The sequence below is a fragment of the Megalobrama amblycephala genome, linkage group LG1 (genome assembly GCF_018812025.1).
Source record: "Megalobrama amblycephala isolate DHTTF-2021 linkage group LG1, ASM1881202v1, whole genome shotgun sequence".
NCBI classification, from domain to species: domain Eukaryota; kingdom Metazoa; phylum Chordata; class Actinopteri; order Cypriniformes; family Xenocyprididae; genus Megalobrama; species Megalobrama amblycephala.
In genome coordinates, this window is record NC_063044.1 from 15824085 (window position 1) to 15847755 (window position 23671).

Sequence of the window (23671 nt, forward strand, 5' to 3'; positions counted from 1 at the left end):
GCAGTGTTAATTTTATGAGACCTAACTGCAGCCTTCGATACAATAGATCATACAGTGCTGCTTTCACGGCTAGAAGAGTACGTAGGTTTGCTGGGTAAGGCTGGTTCAAAGCATACTTGACTGACAGAAGCATGGCAGTACGATTTGGATCATATACATCAAAAGTGACAATGCTTATATGTGGTGTGCCTCAAGGCTCCATCCTGGCCCCCACGCTTTTTTCACTTTACATGCTGCCATTGGGGGATATTTTTAGAAAACACAATATAGCATTTCACTGCTATGCGGATGATTTACAAATATATCTACCGTTAACTAATAGAAATAGTCTAGAACCTTTAATGTCATGCCTTTCTGATATTAAAGCATGGCTGGCTTCTAATTTCTTATATCTTAACGAAAACAAAATGGAGGTTCTAGTGTTCGGCCCCAGAGAAGCTAAGGGCGCAGCAGAGTTTAATTTTGGCCCACTGTCAATGAACGTTAAAGAATGTGTTAAAAACTTGGGTGTTTTTATTGATAGCTCTCTGAAGTTGAACACACAGATACATCATGTTGTAAAGTCTAGCTTTTTTTCATCTGAGAAATCTGGCCAAGATGAAATCTTGTCTGACATTTAAGAGTCACGAAATCGCAATTCATGCTCTCATATCATCAAGACTGGACTACTGTAATTCGTTATATAAAGGAATTAGTCAAGCCTCTATCTTACGGCTGCAGAAGGTTCAAAATGCTGCTGCGAGATTATTAATGAATATTAAAAAACATGAACACATTACTTCGTCCCTGGTCTCCATACATTGGCTTCCTGTACAGTACAGGATTGATTTTAAGTTACTTTTACTAGTATATAAATCTCTGTACCGTCTTATTTATCAGATTTGTTAATTGAACATCAAACGGGAAGAACACTGAGATCAACAACTCAAAATGTACTTAAAATTCCAAGGACCAAGTTAAGCCGGAAAAGGGAATCATGCATTTGCGGCAGTAGCGCCTAGACTTTGGAATAGCTAACTCATGACGTCAGGGATGCTAATTCCATACACGTTTTTAAAATACAACTTAAGACATACTTGTTTTCCATGGCATATCCCTCTTGTTGAATTTTTTTTATTATTACTGTTAATGTGTGTATTGCTATTTAGGGCCCGAGCACCGATGGTGTGAGGACCCTATTGGAATTGCTCAGCCAATTATTCTTCTTCTCCAAAATGAATCGCATTTTTGAGGGCCTAAACGTTCTCAAAAACTCATGAAACTTTGCACACGCGTCAGAAGTGGTGAAAATTTACATCTGATATGGGTTTCAGAATTAGGTGTGGCAAAATGGCTCAATAGCGCCACCTACAAAAATTCAATTAAGCGCCCTTCGTGCTACGTTTCACATACAGTTATGAAATTCGGTAGACAGATGTAACAGCCCAATACCTACAAAAAAGCCCATGAGTGCAAAGTTTGTAAACCCAACAGGAAGTGAGATATTTTGAATTTTCTCTACAAAATTTTGGCAGTTTTTGCCATTTCCACATGTTGTACTTTAACGAACTCCTCCTAGAGCTTTAATCAGATCAACATCATATTTGGTCAGTCTAATCTAAAGGCCTTTGTGACGTTAAATTGCGAAGATCTAGAGTTTTTGCTGAAGGTCGTGTTCCTGGCGGCCTGGCAAAGTTCGATGTTTCGCCATGAAACAGGAAGTTCTTGTAACTCGGGCATACAATGTCTGATCTGCCCCAAACTTCACATGTTTTATTAGCGTCCTGACCTGAAGACATCTTCATAACCATATTCAGTTACAGTCATAGCGCCACCTGGGGGCAACAGGAAATGACATATTTTACACTGTGATTAACTCCTCATAGAGATTAAACCAGATCAACATCATATTTGGCCAGTCTAAACTTAAGGCCTTTGAGATGTTAAATTGCAAAGATCTTGAGTTTTCGTTGAAGGGCGTGTCCGTGGTGACCATCAAAGTCTGATGTTTCGCCATGTAAGGTGAATCACTTTTTTGAGGGCCGAAACATACTCGAAAACTCATGAAACTTTGCAGATGTGTCAGAAGTGGTGAAAATTTACGTCTGATATGGGTTTCAGAATTAAGTGTGGCAAAATGGCTCAATAGCGCCACCTAAAAAATTTCAACGAAGTGCCCCTGACACTACGTTTCACGTACAGGTATGAAATTTGGTACACGCATCTGACAGCCCAATACCTACAAAAAAGTCTCTTGGAGTGAAATCTGAAAGCCAACAGGAAGTCAGATATTTTGAATTTTCTTTGCAAAATTTGTGCAGTTTTTGCCATTTCCAGATGTTGTACTTTAACGAACTCCTCCTAGAGATTTAATCAGATCAATGTTATTTTTGGTCAGTCTAATCTAAAGGCCTTTGAGATGTTTAATTGCAAAGATCTTGAGTTTTCGTTGAAGGGCGTGTCCGTGGTGGACTGACAAATTCTGATGTTTCGCCATGAATGATGAAGTTGTTGTAACTCAAGCATACAATGTCCGATCTGCGGTCAAAGCGCCTCCTGTTGGCCACAGGAAGTGTGGCATTTCGAAATGACTTTGGCATAATTCTCCTGTATTCACTCGCTTACATGCATGTCGCCCACTGTTCACTGTTTTCCTAAGGCCAATGGGTGGCGGTGAGCCCGGGTGCGAGGGCCCTTTCATCGCTGCTTGCAGCTTTAATAATAATATTGTATTTATTTCTTTTTATACCTAGATGTTGTAAAGCACATTGGTCAACATGTGTTGTTTGAATAGTGCTATACAAATAAAGCTGACATTGACATTGACATTAATTACAGAAAAATTTTGCAATTAATTAGTTATTTTTTTAATCGATTGACAGCACTAATATAATATAATATAATATAATATAATATAATATATAATATAATATAATATAATATAATATAATATAATATAATATAATATAATATAATATAATATAATATAATTAATATAAAATAATATAATTAATATAAAATAATATAATTAATATAATATAATATAATATATCAGCAAACATGAACACCAATCACCACAAAATCATGGTAATGCAAGCTCAAACTGCTTCAAAGGCATAATTGCATTCATTTTTTGATAAAAAGTAAAAGTAAATATTTTATCATTAATCACTAATAAATCAGACTTCCAAAAGCTACATACCAAAAAATGTTAAGGTAGTAGTACTGCAAGCGGTGTGGTCACATTATACTATGGTGGTAACAAGTTTTGTACTCAAGGTTCCCTCAGATGTATATCTGCCATTAAACCAGATGCATTATAAATCAGGAAGCTAGCTATAAATATGTCAAAAGTTTAAGTTTTATTAACGTAAGATTTCCCTCAAACTGCCTTTCACCTGAAACTGGCCTTAGACTAAGATTTTCTGCACATCCCTGCTACTGTGCAAAATTAATGTGTGTTGCATTATGAATAGCATTGTCATATTTCCTTTATCCTTCTGCTTCCTTTTTCCTTTCAGTAGTTTCTGCTGACATCTGTCTAATATTGTTTTATCTAATTCATTATTGCAAAAAAATCTGGCATCCCCTAACAGCAACACCTGACCATCTGGAACCAGAATTGTTTCTAACAGAAGAGCAACAAAGCATACAGTCATATCCCTTCATTCTGTTCAGTAATATGATAAAGGCTTGAACTCTTAAAGGGATAGTTCACCCAAAAATGAAAATTCTGTCATCATTTACTCACCCTCAAGTAGTTCCAAACCTGTATGAATTACTTTGTTCGGCTGAACACAAAGATATCACCCCCCCATTGACTACCATAGTATTTATTTTTCCTACTATGGTAGTAAATGGGGGGCAAGATCTGTTTGACATTCTTCCAAATATCTTCCTTTGTGTTCAGCAGAACAAAGAAATTCATACAGGTTTGGAACTACTTGAGGGAGAGTAAATGATGACTATCCCCCTTTTATCATTGTGAAGACCAAAACACGGTTACTTACGTTTCTGTCTTGTTCGACTGCCGTCTACAGGGGACGGTGTTACTGAGGCAGGTGCCAGTAACAGGATCCACAGCTTCCACGATCACAAAAGGCCTTTCCTCCAGTGTGGCGACTGTCAAGTGACGGTTGTCAGACACAGGCTCCAGGAAGGTCCCATAACGTGGCCAAACAGGGTACCTCGTCTGCAGGATACCATACTCATAATTCCCCACCTGTTAAAAAGAGAGATTTGACACATCCTTCAATGTAAGCTTTAAGCTGTTGAATTTATTCATGAAGTTTTACAAATTACCAGTTTATACTCATAAAACAAAGGCAGAAACACAAAATGTTATGTTCTAAGGATCCGAATACAACTTCAGGGAATGTTATTTATCTTCATCTTTCTCTATTTGCTGTGTTTACACTTGGGTTGATATGTATTCATTGTGCAGAATTAGAGGCTTTTGCTAATTTCCTCTTGAATGGGTTTAACACACATCATTGTTAGTCCTGTTAGAGCAAAGACAAGACCCATGAGAAAAATGCCATATACAATATGAAAACTTCTTTTTCAGCCTAATCAAGGAAATGAAAGCAAGGCTGTATTTAAATGACCTCAAGACGATGCAAATCTCTGAGTAAGCACCTTCTGCTGGTTACGCTTTATTAGTTTGGATGCAAGTAATCTTTGTGTGATAATTATATTCATTAGATTTTATGGTGCTTAGCAATATAGACAAATTGTAATATATTGGCTCGCTCCTTTCATCAACATATAGACCACAGCTCAGGGAAAACACAAAACCACATACTGAAACTAATTACTGTTTTTTATTAAGCAAGAGACTGTCCACACTTAATCATCCAGTGCGAAATCGGTCCCTGACTGGAGCCACCCATGCGGTTATTTTTCTGACAAATACTTATGTCGTGCTAACTCACGAATGTCCATAAATAACCATTAAATAATGTACAGTTCTTTGAATTTCTTATGATCATTCTTAGATTCACAAAAAAACAGATTTCGTCAACAACAGACAAATTACACTAATTCTGCTCTTCAGTGAGCCAAATCACAACCTACTGAAACATATTATACATGAAATGCAACACCACCAGCATGATCATTGCTATCAGTGATAATAGAGTTGGTTGTAGTGCAGTGTTGGTAATCATACTGTTGTTTATCATAGTGTACTGTAAGTTACCACTAATCACAGCAGTATGTCAGTTATCACAGTTCAACTTACAGTATGTCAGTGTCAGTTATCATAGCACTGGTTATCATACTGCAAGTAATCATAAAGACATTTATACTGCTAGTTATCATAGTATTGGTTATCACAGTGCTCATTATGAAAGTGTCACTTATAGTGCTGGTTATCATACTGCTAGTAATGAAAGTTGTTTATACTGCTAGTTATTATAGTATCAATTATCACAGTGCTAAATATGGTAGCGTTGGTTATCATAGAGCTGGTTATCATAGTGCTAGTAATCGCAAAGTCATTAGTAATGCTAGTTATCATAGCATTGATTATCACAGTGTTAGTTATGAAATTGTCAGTTATCATCAAAGTTGTTTATATTTAGTTATAGTATCGATTATCGAGGTGGTAGTTATGATAATTTCAGTTATCATATTGCTGATTATCATACTGGTAGTAATCATAAAGTTGTTTACTGCTAGTTTTTATAGTATTGATTATCATACTGCTAGTTACAATAGTGTCAGTTATCATAGTGCTGGTTATCTTATTGCTATTAATTGTAAAGCTGCTTATCCTGCTAGTTATAGTATTGATTATAATAGTGCTAGATATGATAGTGTCAGTTACCGTAATGCTGTTTATTATAGTGTCTGTTATTAGAGTTGGTTATAGTTCTAGTTACAGTATGGGTTACCATAGTACCGGTTATGACAGTGCTACTTATTACAGTGCCAGTTAAGGGGTGGTTGATTATGATTTCACTTTTTTAACTTTAGTTAGTGTGTAATGTTGCTGTTAGAGCATAAACAACATCTGCAAAGTTACGACGCTCAAAGTTTAATGCAAAGTGAGATATTTTCTTTTAAAGAACTCACTGTTTAGGGATTACAAAAAATGGCTGGTAGGGACTACAATGAGCTTCTTTCCAGGTTAGTTACATCACAAACCCCAAAATTTACATAAACCCTGCCATTGGGAACACGCAACAAAGGGGGTGATGCCATGTTGGGCTGCTTTAGAGAAGAGGAAGAGTTGTTGTAGTAGACGCCGGACTGCTTCACAATTTAACACTGGATTTACACAAAAGATTAACATGACGGCACATGCTAGTCGATGAGTTGAATCAACTCCACAGCAACTACATAAATTTATCCACTAACCATTCAGAAACATCCAGTTTCATTCTAAAAGTTGTAACTTCTTCCTGAGTCTCTCCATCAGTGTCCGACTCCGGTTTGAACAATGTAAGGCTGAACACCATTACAGACAATCGTCATTTTGGCTGCGTGAGATTCTCCAGCTTTGTTGTTGTTGAGCAACCAAAGAGTGAGCTGTTAAAGCTCCGCCCTCTTCTGGAAAGTGGGTCTGGGAGCAGCAGCTCATTTGCATTTAAAGGGACACACACAAAAATGGCGTGTTTTTGCTCACACCCAAATAGGGGCAAATTTGAAAAGCTATAATAAATGATCTGTGGGGTATTTTGAGCTGAAACTTCACAGACACGTTCTCAGGACACCCGAGACTTATATCTTGTAAAAGGGGCATTATAGGTCCCCTTTAATTTTCACAGTGTCGATCATCATACTTTTAGGTTGTAGAGTTTTGTGTTCCACAAAAACTAAAGAGCCAATAACCAAATTTGCAGGTGCATCAGTCACTTGAGGTTAGTGTTCTAGTACTCGAGACCATTTTTTGAAGGTCTTAGTCTTGTCTCGGTCTCGACCACATTTTTACTCGGTCTAGTCTCTGTCTCAGACTAAGAAAACTTGGGATTTTATCTCAAGTCCCATCAAGACCACAGATGCGAGGATATCACTATATTGCAGGTGCATTGTCAGATTTATTTGTTATTTGTATTATGTAATTATTGATTAAACATAAGACATATCTCAGGCAGTAGAAGCAGATCTTTTAGATGAATGTGAGGAGTTCTGGTTTGGTCTTGACTCGGTCTCGACCCCTCAGAGTCTTGGTCTTTTCTTGATCTGAACACACTGGTCTCAGTCTTAATTGGACTCAGTTAAGGTGGTCTTGACTACAACACTAATGGACGTGAAAACTTTTTTTACTATGAAGATGGGAGCAAAGCAAACAATTTATCTTTGCTTTATAATATGTCATTTGTGCACTCATATTTTAACTACTCATTTTTTTCCATCTTGCAGTAATTCTAATAGAGAGTCTTTACAGCGTTACTTTGGATGACAGTACAGCGACTGAAGAAAGGCCAACCTCTCGCACCTGAGGGCACCTTAGCAGCTTTTGACAAAAAGGTGTCATTGGAAGATGGCACTAGCTAAGTCATAAGGAAAGAGTTATCACCAGCTTTCAGCCTCACTGTGTTTGAAAACTACAATCTGCTGCCTAATAAATTACCTACACAGTAAATTACATCAGCAAAGCAAAGAGGCCTGGAATGGAAAAGCACTCTTTCAGCTCGGTGCTGAAATAGATGTGCAAAACAGACGTAGATAAGAGCTGTATATCTCCCACCTGAGGCAAAGGACAATGGACTTTACCCAGAAAGACAGATCGGCAATGAGAACTGAGAGAGTCAGAGAGAGACAATCCATTTCATCAAAAGAGGTTCATCATGCCTGCTGTCGTCATGCACCAAGACACCTTGTGAATATGTGAGCAGGATGAAAGAAGCCATTCTTTGAAGAAAGTAAAAAAATCTCACTCTTTGTTTATCAGGCTCAAAGAGAGAAGATAAGAAAGCCATGGTGACTGCTACACAAAGAGAGAAATCTGTTAAAGGAATAGTTCACAGAAAAAATGAAAACTCTGTCATCATTTACTCACCTTTATGTCATTCTGAACCCGTATAACTTTCTTTTTTCCATGAGACAAAAAAAAGACAAAGACACTTCCATTCATTTGCAATAGGGAACTGGTCTTTTAAGCTACCAAAAGAATACAAAAGCATCATCAAATTATCATCAAAGTAGTCCATATAACTCCTGATTGGTATGAGAAATGAGAGAAGTAGCAATTTCTGATTTGTGAATGAATCATTCTTCTGAGTTGATTTTTTCAAAGAATCAGTTGATCTGTGTCATAAAGCTAGTCTGAAAGATTCAGAATCAGACTCTTCTTGAGTATAGCGAACTGAAGCAATTATCTGATCTCAGTGGTTAACAGCTTACTGGAGTGAAAATTATCAGTAAATAACGACTTAAATTTCAGTCTATTTTTTACACAATGCTACCTTATGTCTTCAGAAGATTTAAAAAATAACGCACATATCATTTGGACTACTTTTATGTTACTTTATGATGATTTTAGATCATTTCTTGAAGCTTGAAAGCTCTGATCCCCAAAAGAAAAATGATTCCTTCTGTGTTCCACGAAAGAAAGAAAGTCATATCGGCTTGGAATGACGTGAGTGTGTGCAAATGATGACAGCATTTTTATTTATGGGTGAACTGCTCCTTTAAAGCACTAGACAGCAGTGATATTAAATGGAGAGCAACATCAGATATTCCTCATCAAAGTTTTATATTATCTCATCTATACTATCTCCATTTATAGATCCACTGAGAAACAACTATGACTAAGCTGATATCTAAACTAAGTCTGCTAAATCTCCCAAGTTATGAAAGAGCAACGTCTGAGCAATAGGTTTTTTTTCTCCAATTTTTTTTACAATGTATTTATTGGTGCATGTATGCTTATTAAACTGAAAAACAACAACAACAACAACAAAAAACAAATATATTTTTGGATGTATTGAGAAACATACTCTTGTTAGCTCTGTATCAATGTCTAATTAGTGTAAAAAAATGACAGAATCCCATTGTCATGAGATTCCACCTTGTTTTAAATAGCAGAAAGTGTTTGATTACAGCAGTCTGCATGTGTTCAGCACAGCGTGGTGAATGTGTCGAGCCTGGCACCGAATCAGAGTGGCCAACATCTCATTTGGAGCTTTGTTCTATTTTTCATGGTTTTCTCTCTCAGTGGTGATCCAGACCAGCATTGCATCACTCGCAGTTCCTGATATAACTTCACTCCACCTGGAGGGGAAAAAAAAGCATGGCCTATGCCAGGGGCCTTTGGGCAAGATTCCACACCCAATATGAACCGAGTCCAACCTGAAGAAAATATCAATAGCGGGTAATTGCTTAAAGACTGCCCTGAACCAAAACAAACAGTCTTTATGGGCACCTTTCCCACTGGCTGTGTAAACAGTGTTGGGGTTGCATGAAAGTAGGCACTGTAATATTGTTGTACACATTTACATGAAGGAATCTGAGGCAGATTGCGTTTCATTTTTTATTGCCTGTTAATTCTGATGTTTGAAGACGGGCCAAACACAGTGAATGTGCTGTCATTCATGTTGACCACTATAAAAACGCAAGCCATCTGAGAATGGTTTGGTCATAAAACCAGACGGTGCACAGAAGATGTCATCCAGCTCTTGTGAAAACATAAATGTTTAATAGGATATTTCAACCCTTCCAATTTCCATTCTCTGAACATAAAAAGTGAAAGTTGACACTTTTCAAACTAATAACACTAAGGTGTGTGTGCTATTTATCAATGGCATTTTGAATCACAACTAGCCTGAGGGTAATGAAACCTGCGGAGGTGCATTAAAATTGATGACGCCATTGAAGGTGCAACCTTTTTAATAGAATATGGCAGAAGAAAATTAAATGTTTCATAATTTTAGAGGCAAAAAAAGCATTCTTACCTTATCCCACTGTCTCCCACGGTCCAGAGTGATTATAATCATGGAAGGGTTGATCAGATATCCATCACTGTTGAAGGAAAAGTCTGTGTTCTCCCATGACACATTCAGCATATGCCTGTGAAAAGAGTCAGACAGATGTTTTCTGAAAAAAATGTTTGGAATCTCCACCTAGAACAACCAAGCAACTGCATAGTAACACACTAAAAATCACAATGAATATCCTAGCAGCACTCTTTTTTCTGCAGTATACTACAAACTACCCAGAATACCCACCCTAACAACTGCATAGCAACGGACTAAAAACGTCCTAGAACCAGAACAACTTAGCAGCCCCATAGCAACATAAAAAACCACTCATAACACCCAAGTTATTGACCACATAGCAACACACATAAAACCCTCCATTACACCCTAGTAACTGCATAGTAACGCACTAAAAACCTCCCAGAACACCCTAGTAACTGCATAGCAATGCACTAAAAACCTTCCAGAACACCCTATCAACTCCATAGCAATATAAAAACACTCATAACACCCAAGTTATTGACCGCATAGCAACATACATAAAACCATCCATTACACCCTAGTAACTGCATAGCAACGCACTAAAAACCTCCCAGAACACCCTAGCAACCCCATAGCAACGTAAAAACACTCATAACACCCAAGCTATCAAATGCATAGCAATACATAGCAACACACGTAAAACCACCCATTACACCCTAGTAACTGCATAGCAACGCACTAAAAAACCTCCCAGAACACCCTAGCAACCACATAACAACATAAAAAACACTCATAACACCCAAGCTATCAACTTCATAGCAAAACACGTAAAACAATCCATTACACCCTAGTAACTGCATAGCAACGCACTAAAAAAACTCCCAGAACACCCTAGCAACCCCATAACAACATAAAAAACACTCATAGCACCCAAGCTATCAACTTCATAGCAAAACATGTAAAACAATCCATTACACCCTAGTAACTGCATAGAAACGCACTAAAAAACCTCCCAGAACACCCTAGCAACCACATAACAACATAAAAAACACTCATAACACCCAAGCTATTAACTTCATAGCAAAACATGTAAAACAATCCATTACACCCTAGTAACTGCATAGCAACGCACTAAAAAAACTCCCAGAACACCCTAGCAACCACATAACAACATAAAAAACACTCATAACACCCAAGCTATCAACTTCATAGCAAAACACGTAAAACAATCCATTACACCCTAGTAACTGCATAGCAACGCACTAAAAAAACTCCCAGAACACCCTAGCAACCCCATAACAACATAAAAAACACTCATAACACCCAAGCTATCAACTTCATAGCAAAACACGTAAAACAATCCATTACACCCTAGTAACTGCATAGCAACGCACTAAAAAAACTCCCAGAACACCCTAGCAACCCCATAACAACATAAAAAACACTCATAACACCCAAGCTATCAACTTCATAGCAAAACACGTAAAACAATCCATTACACCCTAGTAACTGCATAGCAACGCACTAAAAAAACTCCCAGAACACCCTAGCAACCACATAACAACATAAAAAACACTCATAACACCCAAGCTATCAACTTCATAGCAAAACACGTAAAACAATCCATTACACCCTAGTAACTGCATAGCAACGCACTAAAAAAACTCCCAGAACCCCCAAGCAACCCCATAGCAACATACTGAAAACCACCCATAACACCCTAGCAACTGCATAGTAACACACACCCAGAATGTCCTAGCAACAACATAGCAAAGCAATAAAAAAATTCCCAGAACACCCTAGCCACATAGTGGAGGAGTGCATTCGGCCCCACGTTGTGTGGTCTGTAAGTTTTCAAGACACTTTTCTGTCTGTCTCACAATGTCTCTGGTCTCATATAGCAGCAGACTTCTTGACAGAATTTTGGCCCCTCTGGGTTTCACAACATCCTGGTAATTATTGTTGGGCTTTCAAAAAAAATAAAAAATTCAAACCTTTTCTGCTGGAACAAATTCCCAAAGCTATGGAAAATAACCAAACCATGCCAACACATTCACTTGGACCTCCCTGAGGACACAGTCTCTCAGTTTGTTCTGGATCCCTCACTTCTCCACTGTAGCCTTCTAAATCAGCCTGCATCCAAATGCTGCGTAGACTTCAGCGTGGAGCAGCTTCTGTGTCAGTTCAATTCATTAGCTTCAGGAAAATCAGCCCATATCCCACCAGCAAAATGTTGCATCTGTTTCTAACATTGCACACTAACAAATCACTATCACTGCAGATGGTGCAGAACAATTTATTTACCAAATTGTAATGTTTAGGGTTAAGGGTTTGAAAAAGTTCTAAACCTGAGTATTCAAATTCAGCAAGTCAGGACCTACTGTAAATGTTACTTCAAGTCCTAAATGGTCTGGCTTTGATTTTTACACACTGAACAATAAAATGTAATCAACTGAGACAAATCTAGGGGGTGGCAGGTGGGCTTTTTTATGAGTATTTTTTTTCATTCCTTTTTCACATAGTGAATTTAAAGTAGTCTTTGTTAAAGAGTTATAAGCTATGGACCAATCCAATCAGCTACGAGGTGAATCACAACACTGCAAAGTTTGATTTGAAGCAAAGAAGTTTTTGAAAATCAGACAAAAAAACAAAGGTTCAAAACTGTACTGTAACGGTTTTAGTGATGGAAAGAACTACATTTCCATGAAGCATTGCGAATCAGAATAATCAAATTAAAAATGATGGAGAAATATAAACCTACTTATTTACAAATGTTGATTATATATGAAAACAATATATTTTATTGAAAAAATATGCATACATATAAGCTTTTTTCAATTCTCTGATTGGTGTAATTTTCTGTACAGCATCATGGGTAATGTAGTTCTTAAGCAGGAATTCCACTGTTAAACATGATTATTTTAAAAATAAGTTGGGCTGATGGTTTCAACAGAAGCAAATACCATATATTAAAAGCATCAGAGCTCACAGTAGGTCTGTCTTTACAGGTTTATAATACGTTATCATTAAAAATCATGTTCCTTATAGAGAAAATGAATGGAGTTTTTACTTCTGGAACCCAACTGTTGCACTCTTTTCTCTTCAGAACATTCTCTTTGGAAAAAGTAAAATCTCTTTTTATACATAGTTACCTGTTCAGTCATCTAGCTCATTTCTTGTTCATCTGTTTGTACTCCAGACAGATTTTGTGGTTTCTATTATGTTTTGTCTGTCTCTATGGAATTTGAACTGATAATTTTAGCTTTGAACCTGGGCTGTTTTGTCTTTTATAGTGTGAATAGTACATCTTCTGAATCCTCTATATTTCAGAGATCAAAAAGTGCAATTTCTCCCGCCCCCCACTATTTTTTTACACATTGGCACTGATATATTATTCTTGTAGCTAAGGTTTACACAGCACCCCAGATCAAGTGGAATATATTATCAGAACAAACTCAATTAGAACTTTGAAAGTCTGATACACTTTTGATACTGAACATTGCATCACTGCTCATGTTATTGAAAATATCTGCTCTTATGCTCAAAGCATTATTAAATCAGATAATTACAACCACATGATTCATCATGCACCATAATTCGGTCTCGCTGTGGGTGGGATATTGGACAGCCTCATCTCATCTACGCACATCACACACACACTCACAGCGTCCCAGCGGAGGTGATGAAAGCCCCCTGAGTATTATGGGCACGCTTAAGTGTCATCTGTGTGAAAAGCCAGCGTAATCTGATAATCTGCTGTAATCTCATTAACAGGTAAAATGACTTAATCGCAAGAGCATTAAAATCAGACTTAATTAAAAACGGCCCATCAATAATGAGGGTGACTGTTCTGGATCGAGTTCATTTCAGTGGCATTTTTATCTTTATGTCCCAAAACTGAATGAGTAACGAGAAAATAAATCCTCTCAAAAACGAGATTATATTGTCAAGAAGTCATTCTACTGGGGGAATGTTAATGTGTTCAGCTCTGTTCCAAAAACTAGTAAGCTGCCTCCCTGCCTACAAAGGCGTCTGTTTCTAAGATAGTATGCTAACTGTCATGTAACCTCATGTGAATTATTTAGAACGCTCTACATAGCAATTCAAATACAAAGTCCCTTTAAGGCAAGCCATTTAACTTGGCAGCCATCTTGGAAATGCCTCTCGGGCAGCTATTTCAGTCATGCAGCTTCAATCTTTTTGAATGGGGAAACATCAAATTCTCTAAAGCTGTTCACCAAGCTTACGATGAAATCACCACAATTGGCTCTTTTATTTAGAAGGTGGGACTTATTCCACCATATTGCGCATTACACTTTCTCCCATTCATAGTAATGTAAGTGCACCGTCTTTCTATATACATATATATATAAAGTCTTTGCACAAATAGCACTTTGGAAGAATCAACTCACAATTGATTTCATAGAGTTTGACATTAGCATGTTGCTAAGCTAATGGTGCAATGACCAAATAAGAACAATAATATTCAAACACTAGGTGAAATTGTTCATTTTTATTAAAGGGGTCCTTGATTATTATTTAACTTTTTAACTTTAGTAAGTGCGTAATGTTGCTGTTTGAGCATAAACAACTTCTGCAAAGTTACGACGCTCAAAGTTCAATGCAAAGGGAGATATTTTCTTTTACAGAAATCACTTTTTAAGGACTACAACAAATGGCTGGTAGAGACTACAATGAGCTTCTTCCCAGGTTAGCGACATCACAAACCCACATAAACCCCGCCTCCGAGAACACGCAACAAAGGGGGAGAGGCCATGTTGGGCTGCTTTAGAGAAGAGGAAGAGTTGTTGTAGTAAGGTGTTGTTACCATGTCGTCATTTTACATCGGACTGCTTCACAAACAAAGGTCAATTAAATGCTGGATTTGCACACAAGATTAACATGACGGCACATGCTAGTCGATGAGTTGAATCAACTCCACAGCAACTACATAAATTTATCCACTAACCATTAAGAAACATCCAGATGCATTTGAAAAGTTGTAACGTCTTCCTGAGTCTCTCCATCAGTGTCCGACTCCGGTTTGAACAATGTAAGCCTGAACACTGTTACTGACAATCGTCATTTTGGCTGCGTGAGATTTTCCAGTTTTGTTGTTGAGTATCCAAAGCACGAGCTGTTAAAGCTCCTCCCTCTTCTGGAAAGTGGGCTGGGAGCAGCAGCTCATTTGCATTTAAAGGGACACACACAAAAAATGGCATGTTTTTGCTCACACCCAAATAGGGGCAAATTTGTCAAGCTAATAAATGATTTGTGGGGTATTTTGAACTGAAACTTCAGAGACACGCTCTCTGTACACCCGAGACTTTTATTACATCTTGTTAAATAGGGCATAATGGGTCCCTTTTATATTAAATGGTTTAAACTGGTTTAAAATGGTCTTTCTGCCTGACCTGTTGAAAAGTGTCCAAAACCCCTCCAAAACCAGCCAACAGATCAGCCTGATCAGGCTGGGAGAACAGGTAACACCAGCAAACCAGTTTAGACTGGTTTAATTCTCAGTACTACATGTTTGTTTATAACCAATAGTTAGTATGTGCTCTATAGAAAAAAATAACAGCATACAGGTTTAGAACGACATGAAGGTGAGTAAACTCTTCCTTTGATACTGGTATAAAAACCTCCTGTGGCATTTCCTCACAGCAATGCACACACATGTTCACAGATCTCCCGCATGATTTACAACCCAATGACCTTGGGCTGCACCAAACATGGAGCACCTCTCTCCGCATCGGCTGCTCAAACTCTGGCCCCCTTTGGATGATTAAAACATTTTTTGACGAAATAGGATTTGTTGTGTTCCCTGGCACAGATGGTACCAGATTGCTCTTTTGGGCAGCCCTGGCAAGAAAGGGCACATCACACGTTATATCTTCGCTCTGATCCCTGTATCTAAATCCGGATGGCACAGACTGGGCAATGTGCAGCAAAGTGAGCACCCTGGTTTTTGGCCCTGCTACAGAAAACTGTTGGCAGAAGTTCAAACTTTCCTGTCACTTTATATCCATCCACCTTAATTTTGCTTATACGACCCTATTGGGTCAGGAGTTTTTGTAACCTTATCGTAGATTTCACAGCATAGCACATTTGTACACATGGATTTCCCATATACCATATTGTTCAAAATCTCTCCCATGGCTGCATCCCAAATAATTACTATCCCAACTATACAGCAAGCGGTATTAGGATTAGTGGGACCGAAATCAAAGTACATTAAAATATCATATCAAAGGTACTCAGATGTTGGACTTTAAGTACTATTTCTTAATTCTTAAACCTATTTCTGATGGACTTTGTCTGATAGAGTACATTACCCACAATCCCTTGCACTACAGAAAAGAAGACATTTGTTATGCCAAAAATACCAATAAATGTGAGGAAATTCATTAACAGGGATGCACAAAATATAAGTACCATATCGATTATCTGCCGATATCAAATATTTTTTAATTCACTGGCACCATGTGTGTTTATTTATCCTATTTTTACATTTAGATTAGCCATCTTTGCCATCATCCAGCCTCACTTAAAAGTCTTGATCTTTAAAAGCACTTATAATTTAATAACAGTGTTAAATGTAAACCTTAGCAAGTAATATCATTTCTCATATCCATTCTGTAAATTATAAACATTCCAAACAATTAAAGCAAAAATATTAAGCAATTAAAATTAAATTTTAGTTTTATTATTGATATAGATAGTTTATTAAATATACAGCAGTGGCCAAAAGTAAACCATCAAAATATGAGGATTTTTTTTTTTTTTTTTTTTTAATATTTAAGAACAAAACACTAAACATGGTTAAGGTAATTATGTGACAAATCTACAGCTACAGGTTTTATTTTACAATGCAAAAAAATGCATAGAAAAACAAAAAGATCACAGAAAGCATCCTGAATACAACTTAATCAGTTATTAATATTTGGTTGGTTCTCCCATGTTTTTGCATACGTTCATAATTTCTGTATGACAGCCAGGCCAAAAATTATGTCTGCACAATTTGGAATTTTTCATTGTGTTATATTGTGTTATCACAAGTCATTTTATCAAGACATTTTACCTGTTAACCCCTTAAACCCGAACCCCTTACTCCCTTCCCCCCACCCTCACCGGAAAAAAATTATTAAATTAGCAAACACTGAATTGAATAACACAAATAAGTATCATTTTAAAGCTTAGAAACTCCAGTTTTTAATGCATCTAACCATTTTGATAAACTCTTAACGACTGCTGAGTAGTCCCTCTCAAAATTAGTGTACCGCCCACAGGCACCACCTAGCTATGAAAATAATAATAATCATATTTTTCTAAACTACTGCCTTGATCAACACAAAAAAAGGGGAATCCACTCAACAGCGCTCAAAGCGTCACATTTTTAAAATTTCAGGTACCGAAATCGGTACTTTTGACAACACTACATATGTCATATGTCATTTGAAAGGTCTCACAGAGTAGAATATAACAAGCATGTATGTGAAGCCCTGCAAGACTCATATGTAATTAATATATGGATACGCCATTTGTCACATTTTCGCTTGTAACTTCATGAAACATCATCACATCATAACTTCATGAGGGTAATATCTAAACTCTGAAAACTCACCTGTAGAGGCTGTCATTGGTGGACGGTCGAACCGGACTCTGACAATCCATGTGTCCATCAGGAATAAACCCTCTCTGTTTGCGGAAGCTCTCCACTGCTTTAACGACGATGGCTACGCCATCCCTGACTCTGTGTCTCAAGCTCATCTTCCAGCGATCTGTGATAATGCTGATCAATCCAATGGGGAAGCTGTCTGGAGGAGGCATATTGGGGTTTCCCACTGCAAGGCTGGGGATAAACCAGATATACCCCGGACCAACCAAACCCACTTCCCTGGCCATGGTGAACAGGTATTGGGCCTCATCGTGCGAGCAGTACACCAGCAGCACTTGCGCATCGATCTGCTGAAGCAATCGGCGGGCACGGAGGTCGTTCATGCCGTCGGCCGACATGTCAAACGTCAAGATGTCCTGCAACTCCCAGAGGAAGTAAGACGTATCAATAAAGGAGCGGATGTAGTCCACATAGGTGTCGTAGCCTGGGTACAAGCTGGTCACCACAACAAAACTGTCCCAGTTGTACTCCTCCATCATCTTGAACATCCCATTGATCTGCTGCTCCATGGAAGAGCCCAGCTGAAGGAAGGTAGAGCCATCACCCTGCCAGAAACACAGAAAAGTCAGAGCTTGACATAATTTGTCCTTATGGCTTTAGGCTGTTAAAACAAAGCTTTGCATAATTATTTCATAAAGGTATAAAACCAAAAACATTAAAGATGCCCTAGAACCAGTTTTTACAAGATGTAATATAAGTCTAAGGTGTCCTCTGAATGTGTGACGTTTCAGCTCAAAATACCCCATAGATATTTTTTTAATTCTTTTTTTTTAACTGCCTATTTTGGGGCATCATTAACTATGCACCGATTTAGGCTGCGGCCCCTTTAAATCGCGTGCTCCCTGCCCCCCGAGCTCTCGACTGTAATACAGTGCATTTACAAAGTTCACACAGCTAATATAACCCTCAAATGGATCTTTACAAGATGTTCGTCATGCATGCTGCATGCATGTTTCAGATCATGTGAGTATAGTGTTTATTTGGATGTTTACATTTGATTCTGAACGAGTTTGATGATGCTCTGTGGCTAAAGCTAACATTACACACTGTTGGAGAGATTTATAAAGAATGAAGATGTGTTTAGGCATTATACAGACTGCAAGTGTTTAATAATGAAAATAACGACAGTCTTGTCTCTGTGAATACAGTAAGAAACGATGGTAACTTTAACCACATTTAACAGTACATTAGCAACATGCTAACGAAACATTTATAAAGACAATTTACAAATATCACTAAAAATATCATGTAATCATGGATCATGTCAGTTATTATCGCCCCATCTGCCATTTTTCACTATTGTTCTTGTTTGCTGACCTAGTCTGCTGGATTCAGCTGTGCACAGATCCAGACGTTAATAATGGCTGCTCTTGTGTAAAGCCTTGAACATGAACTGGCATATGCAAATATTGGGGGCGTACATATTAATGATCCCGACTGTTACATAACAGTCGGTGTTATGTTGAGATTCGCCTGTTCTTCGAAGGTCTTTTAAACAAATGAGATTTACATAAGAAGGAGGAAACAATGGTGTCTAAGACTCACTGTATGTCATTTCCATGTACTGAACTCTTGTTATTCAACTATGCCAAGGTAAATTCAATTTTTGATTCTAGGGCTCCTTTAATTGTGTTATTGCATATATATATTATTTGAATGCAGCTCATCCAATAAAATTATAGAGCCATAACTATTTGTTTTATAAATGTTCTTTAATTGTGCTTAATGTGGCACACCCTGCAAATGAGTTTACAATTAAAACTTTACATAGCAATTAAAAAGTCATTGCTTATATATGGCCCATAATCACATTCTTAAAAACTATTCAGACAAAACATGTTTTGACTTCGAGGTTGCATATCCAATGATCCATGTACAACAATTATTTCATTTTAAAACAAAATGCCCGTTACAGTTTTGTCCAAAAATCTTGAATTCATCCACATTTACATAGAGAAATTATAAGGCAAATGACAAGGCATGTGAAGAATATTCTTGTTCAAAAAACATTTAGCCTACTTATCTGAAATAAGAGTTATACTTTATCTAAAATATAAGCTGTCATCTTGAATACACTACCTACCAAACTGTCAAATATCCCAAACTTCCCGAAATCTGAGCAAATATCTGACTGCCTGAACATGACATTTGGTTACAAAAGGTTTATCCACAAGAAAAAAAGATTGAAAACATCATTCTCAGATAAACGGCAGAGCTTTGATGATATTTATAGTGTGTATAACAGCATTTATCATTTCAGAAAAAGTAAATGGTGACTGAATCTAAACTTGACCGAGTTTTTCTCCATGAAGGCCAACTGCTACCACCAGAGGATATTGAACCGTTTCCTGAGAGAGACTTTCACTGTTACACATGATGTCCTTCAGACAAAAGCATTGGGAAAGTAGGGTAAGCCTGTTCATTAGGCTGCGAACGGAAGATGTTCCGGTTTATTCCACCTGTTCGCTGACCTCTTTAACTGCTCTAAAAATCACAATGCTTGAATGCTTGTGTCATTGAATGACCATTGCATTAAAAAAAGTACAAGGTGTGAGACAAAAGAACAGTTAGCAATATAATGGGTTAGGTATTTATAAGCTGGTCCCATTTCTATATTACAAGCCTATTTTCATGTAATTAGCTCAGAGAGCAAATCTGAATCTTCAAGTCTGCGATGGAACTGCAGGGAGTCGGAACATTTTAACAGGATCGACCTCAATATTTATCTCTATAAAGATCTGCATCTGTGTCCTTCAGTTATTTGAGTCTTCACCTTGATTGCTGTTCTAAAGACTTTAAAATCACTTTTATTAGCTCCTTATCAGTAGTGACTCATTTCAGTGGAAGATGAAAACCTGACAGGATACTACAGTTCGCTGTCAGTAGATTGTTTAAGGTTATCGATTACGACAGATTTTTAAGCCAATTGTATTTTAAATGTAACTTACAGAAGAAATTGCATCGTATTTGCATTAAGTTGTCTGATAGTTGATAGTTGTAGGTACAATGCCACAACATTTGGTAAAGTGCTGTCACATCTATGGCAGGGGTTTTCAGGGACCCCCAAATAGGATGAACCTGAAACCTAAAATATTTAGGATATATATGTGCATGTATAAAGTTATATATGTGCATGTATAAAGAACCACTTGTTTGAGGGGGGGGGGGGGGGAAGGAAAAGAAAACATGTTGACTGCAAAATTAAAAATCTGCCCTCTATATTTTTACTGTAAAAGCCACAAGGAATTATTCAAATATTACTTGAATTAATATTTAATTAATATTAAGTTGACAGCATACAAAATCTAATATTTGATGTATAAAAGTAAAGAGAAACATCTTCAAGACTTTTTTTTTAATAAAATATAAATATTATTTATAAATAATATAAATAATTTAAATAAATAAAAACAGAAATATATATATTTTATAATGTTACAAAAGATTAAAAGATTTCTAGTCATATAAATGCTGTTCTTGAACTTTCTATTCATCAAGTAATCCTGAAAAAAGTGAATCATGGTTTTGTCACACTCAAACAGGAATCAAAGTCCAAGGAAAGTTTATTTAAATTCACCAACAAAAGACTAGGGGACTACAGATGAAAATTTGCCAGTGTTGGCTAAATCTGGTGTATTTTACATGCTGTATGTATTATTAATGTGCATTGTCCCTGATTAAATAAATAAATAAATAAATGAAAATAAATTAAATCGCAGGAGAAACAATACCACCAAAGACTATAGAATAATACAAGCGTCACTCGTATTGTTTTGAATGGGAGAAAGTGCAACGCGCAATATGGCGGAGTAAGTCCCGCCTTCAAAAATAAGAGCCAATCGCCGACTGGTAAAGTCATCGCGTCACTGCAGCGGCCGTTAGAAGCTCTGGTTTCTATAGAAACAGTCAGACGCACGCGGACATTGTTGATATTTGAAATCAACCCAAACAAACCCACCCCTCTCTTCATTGCTCCGCCTCCAAAACTCACCCTGCAATCCTAACCACCCTGCTCGAGTCGGTCTGGAACCCCAGCCCGTCCACTGCTGGCATGCAAGGCGAGAGCACTGACAATGATGCTAAACACCTCATTCTCTAGCGGTCGTCAGTGTGCAGTGGTTTACCTGCTCAACTCTCACTATCTGGTTACTGTTACACACGCAATGTGAGAGTGGATATCTGTTTATCACAGCTGACACGCAACAAAATAATGCTTCAGGAAAAATAAAGCACAGATGATGAACGAACGACAAGGGAGCACAAAAAATAAACGCACAGTACACAAGAGTAAATACAAACAAGAGTTTGTTGTTAGTCGCCAACAGCACAGTAGCTGTTTTCAGGTTTTCCCACTTAGCTCTCTCCAGCGCTGGAAAGCTTTTCTGTTACCCCTTTTCCACCAAGGCAGTTTGAGTGCTGGTTCGGAGCCAGAGCCTAGTTTCAAATCAGTTCTTTGTCTTTCGACACACAAAGCACCAGCTCCGAACCAGGAAAAGTGGTTCGTAAGTAGCACCAAAACATTGCTGGGCTAGAAGTAAGAACCGCTTGCGTCAGGGGCTGGGGCGGGGTTACCGTGACCAACAAGACACCTGTGACCGCCATTTTTGAAATAGCAGCTAATCGAGCTAATAGCAGCTCGATCGTAATCTCCGTCTACAATTACGGCGAGCCGTGTTTGGATGCCGATGTAGGTTCGCAAAGTCATGAGCATCAACAGTAGTGAAACATCCGCGATTGTTGATAGAAGGCTTGTTCGAGATACATCGGAGCAGCGCGGACCGATTCGGCGGGTGCCGCGGATCCGCGGGAGCATTTGTAGAGCATACGACTCCTTGTACTTTTGGATCGTTCTCGCGGAGTTTTGATGTCATGCGCCGATCGCTATGCGAGAAGCCGATGCATCTCAAACAAGCTTGGTGTGTTTGTGTTTGGCGCTGCAGCGCTAGCTTTGCTGTGAAATATGAGACGTATACAGTGACGTAACACCTGGCTCTATGCTGGCTCTCTAGCCCGTGGAAAGGCAAACCGGTTCTTAGAAGGCTCGTCAGTTGAACCAACTCCGAACTGGCACTAGCACTAGCTCTGAACTAGCACCCGGTTCTTGCTGGTGAAAAGGGGGTATAATATTAACTGGTCCTAAAGCGCTTGCCCAGACATAATCCTTCATTCCAGTGATATTCTTTTGAGCTCTTTTGTATTATGTCTTACCCCTTTGCACATTGCACGCGTCTGCGGCACGTTATGGCTGCGACGCAGCTACCGGAGCTGATCCGCGGCCACTCGTGAATCCAGCCGCTTTGCTTCTGAAATGCTTCTGGTGCGAGCTGACAAAACCTCGCTGGAGCCATAATGCACCACAGACGCATGCAGTGTAAACAAGGAGTCATCTCTCTTTCTGTTTTTCTTCAAATTTCCCCCTTCTACTTCTCTCTCCTCGACCATCATACGTCCCTTAATGCTGATTGGTTACACGTTTGTTGTTGGTGTCGGCCCGACTAACTTCCAAACAGTGTTTTTGAAAAATGACGTACCACACCTTTAATAGCAAAACCACTAAATGGCAAAAAACACGACTAATACCAGAACTAATGGTCAACCTAGACTGTGAGTATAAATAGAGTGAGCAAACAACGGTAACTAAACAAGGAGCACCTGAACTGAATGAATCAAACAATGTGTAACCATGGTGACAAACAGGCAGGGAATGGAAGGTGAACTGAACTAATTAACAAACTAGAAAACTAACCAAGAAACTCATGCATGAACAGAACGGAAAAACAAATCAAAAACAAACTCAAAATGTAACATGTTAATGCTAATGTTCTTTAGCATGCTAATGCTAATGTTCTAATGTGCTAATTAGCATGTTTAACATGCTAATGTTCTTTAGCATCAAATCAGCATATTAGAATGATTTCTGAAGGATCATGTGACACTACGTGACACATTTAAAAATATATAAAAAGGAAAAGAGTTAATTTAAATTGTAAGAATTTTAAATATATATAATAAATGATATACAGTATATATAATGTGTAATAATATGTAATAATGTGTATATAAATACACATTATATATAAACGGCTCTGAATGGAGGACAGATTGC

At 37.9% G+C, this 23671-nt stretch overlaps 1 protein-coding gene across 1 annotated transcript in view; it reads right to left on the reverse strand.

Moving 5' to 3' along the window:
* LOC125264264 (glutamate receptor ionotropic, NMDA 2C-like) overlaps window positions 1-18189 on the reverse strand; it is a 38047-nt gene extending 19858 nt beyond the window's left edge. The window contains exons 1-3 of the mRNA XM_048183482.1: window positions 17512-18189; window positions 9882-9996; window positions 3990-4201 (exon numbers count right to left, since the gene is read on the reverse strand). Coding sequence (XP_048039439.1) covers window positions 3990-4201; window positions 9882-9996; window positions 17512-18074 — 890 coding nt within the window. The 5' untranslated portion in view covers window positions 18075-18189. The remainder of the gene's footprint in view (window positions 1-3989; window positions 4202-9881; window positions 9997-17511) is intronic.
* Window positions 18190-23671: the final 5482 nt, after the last annotated feature.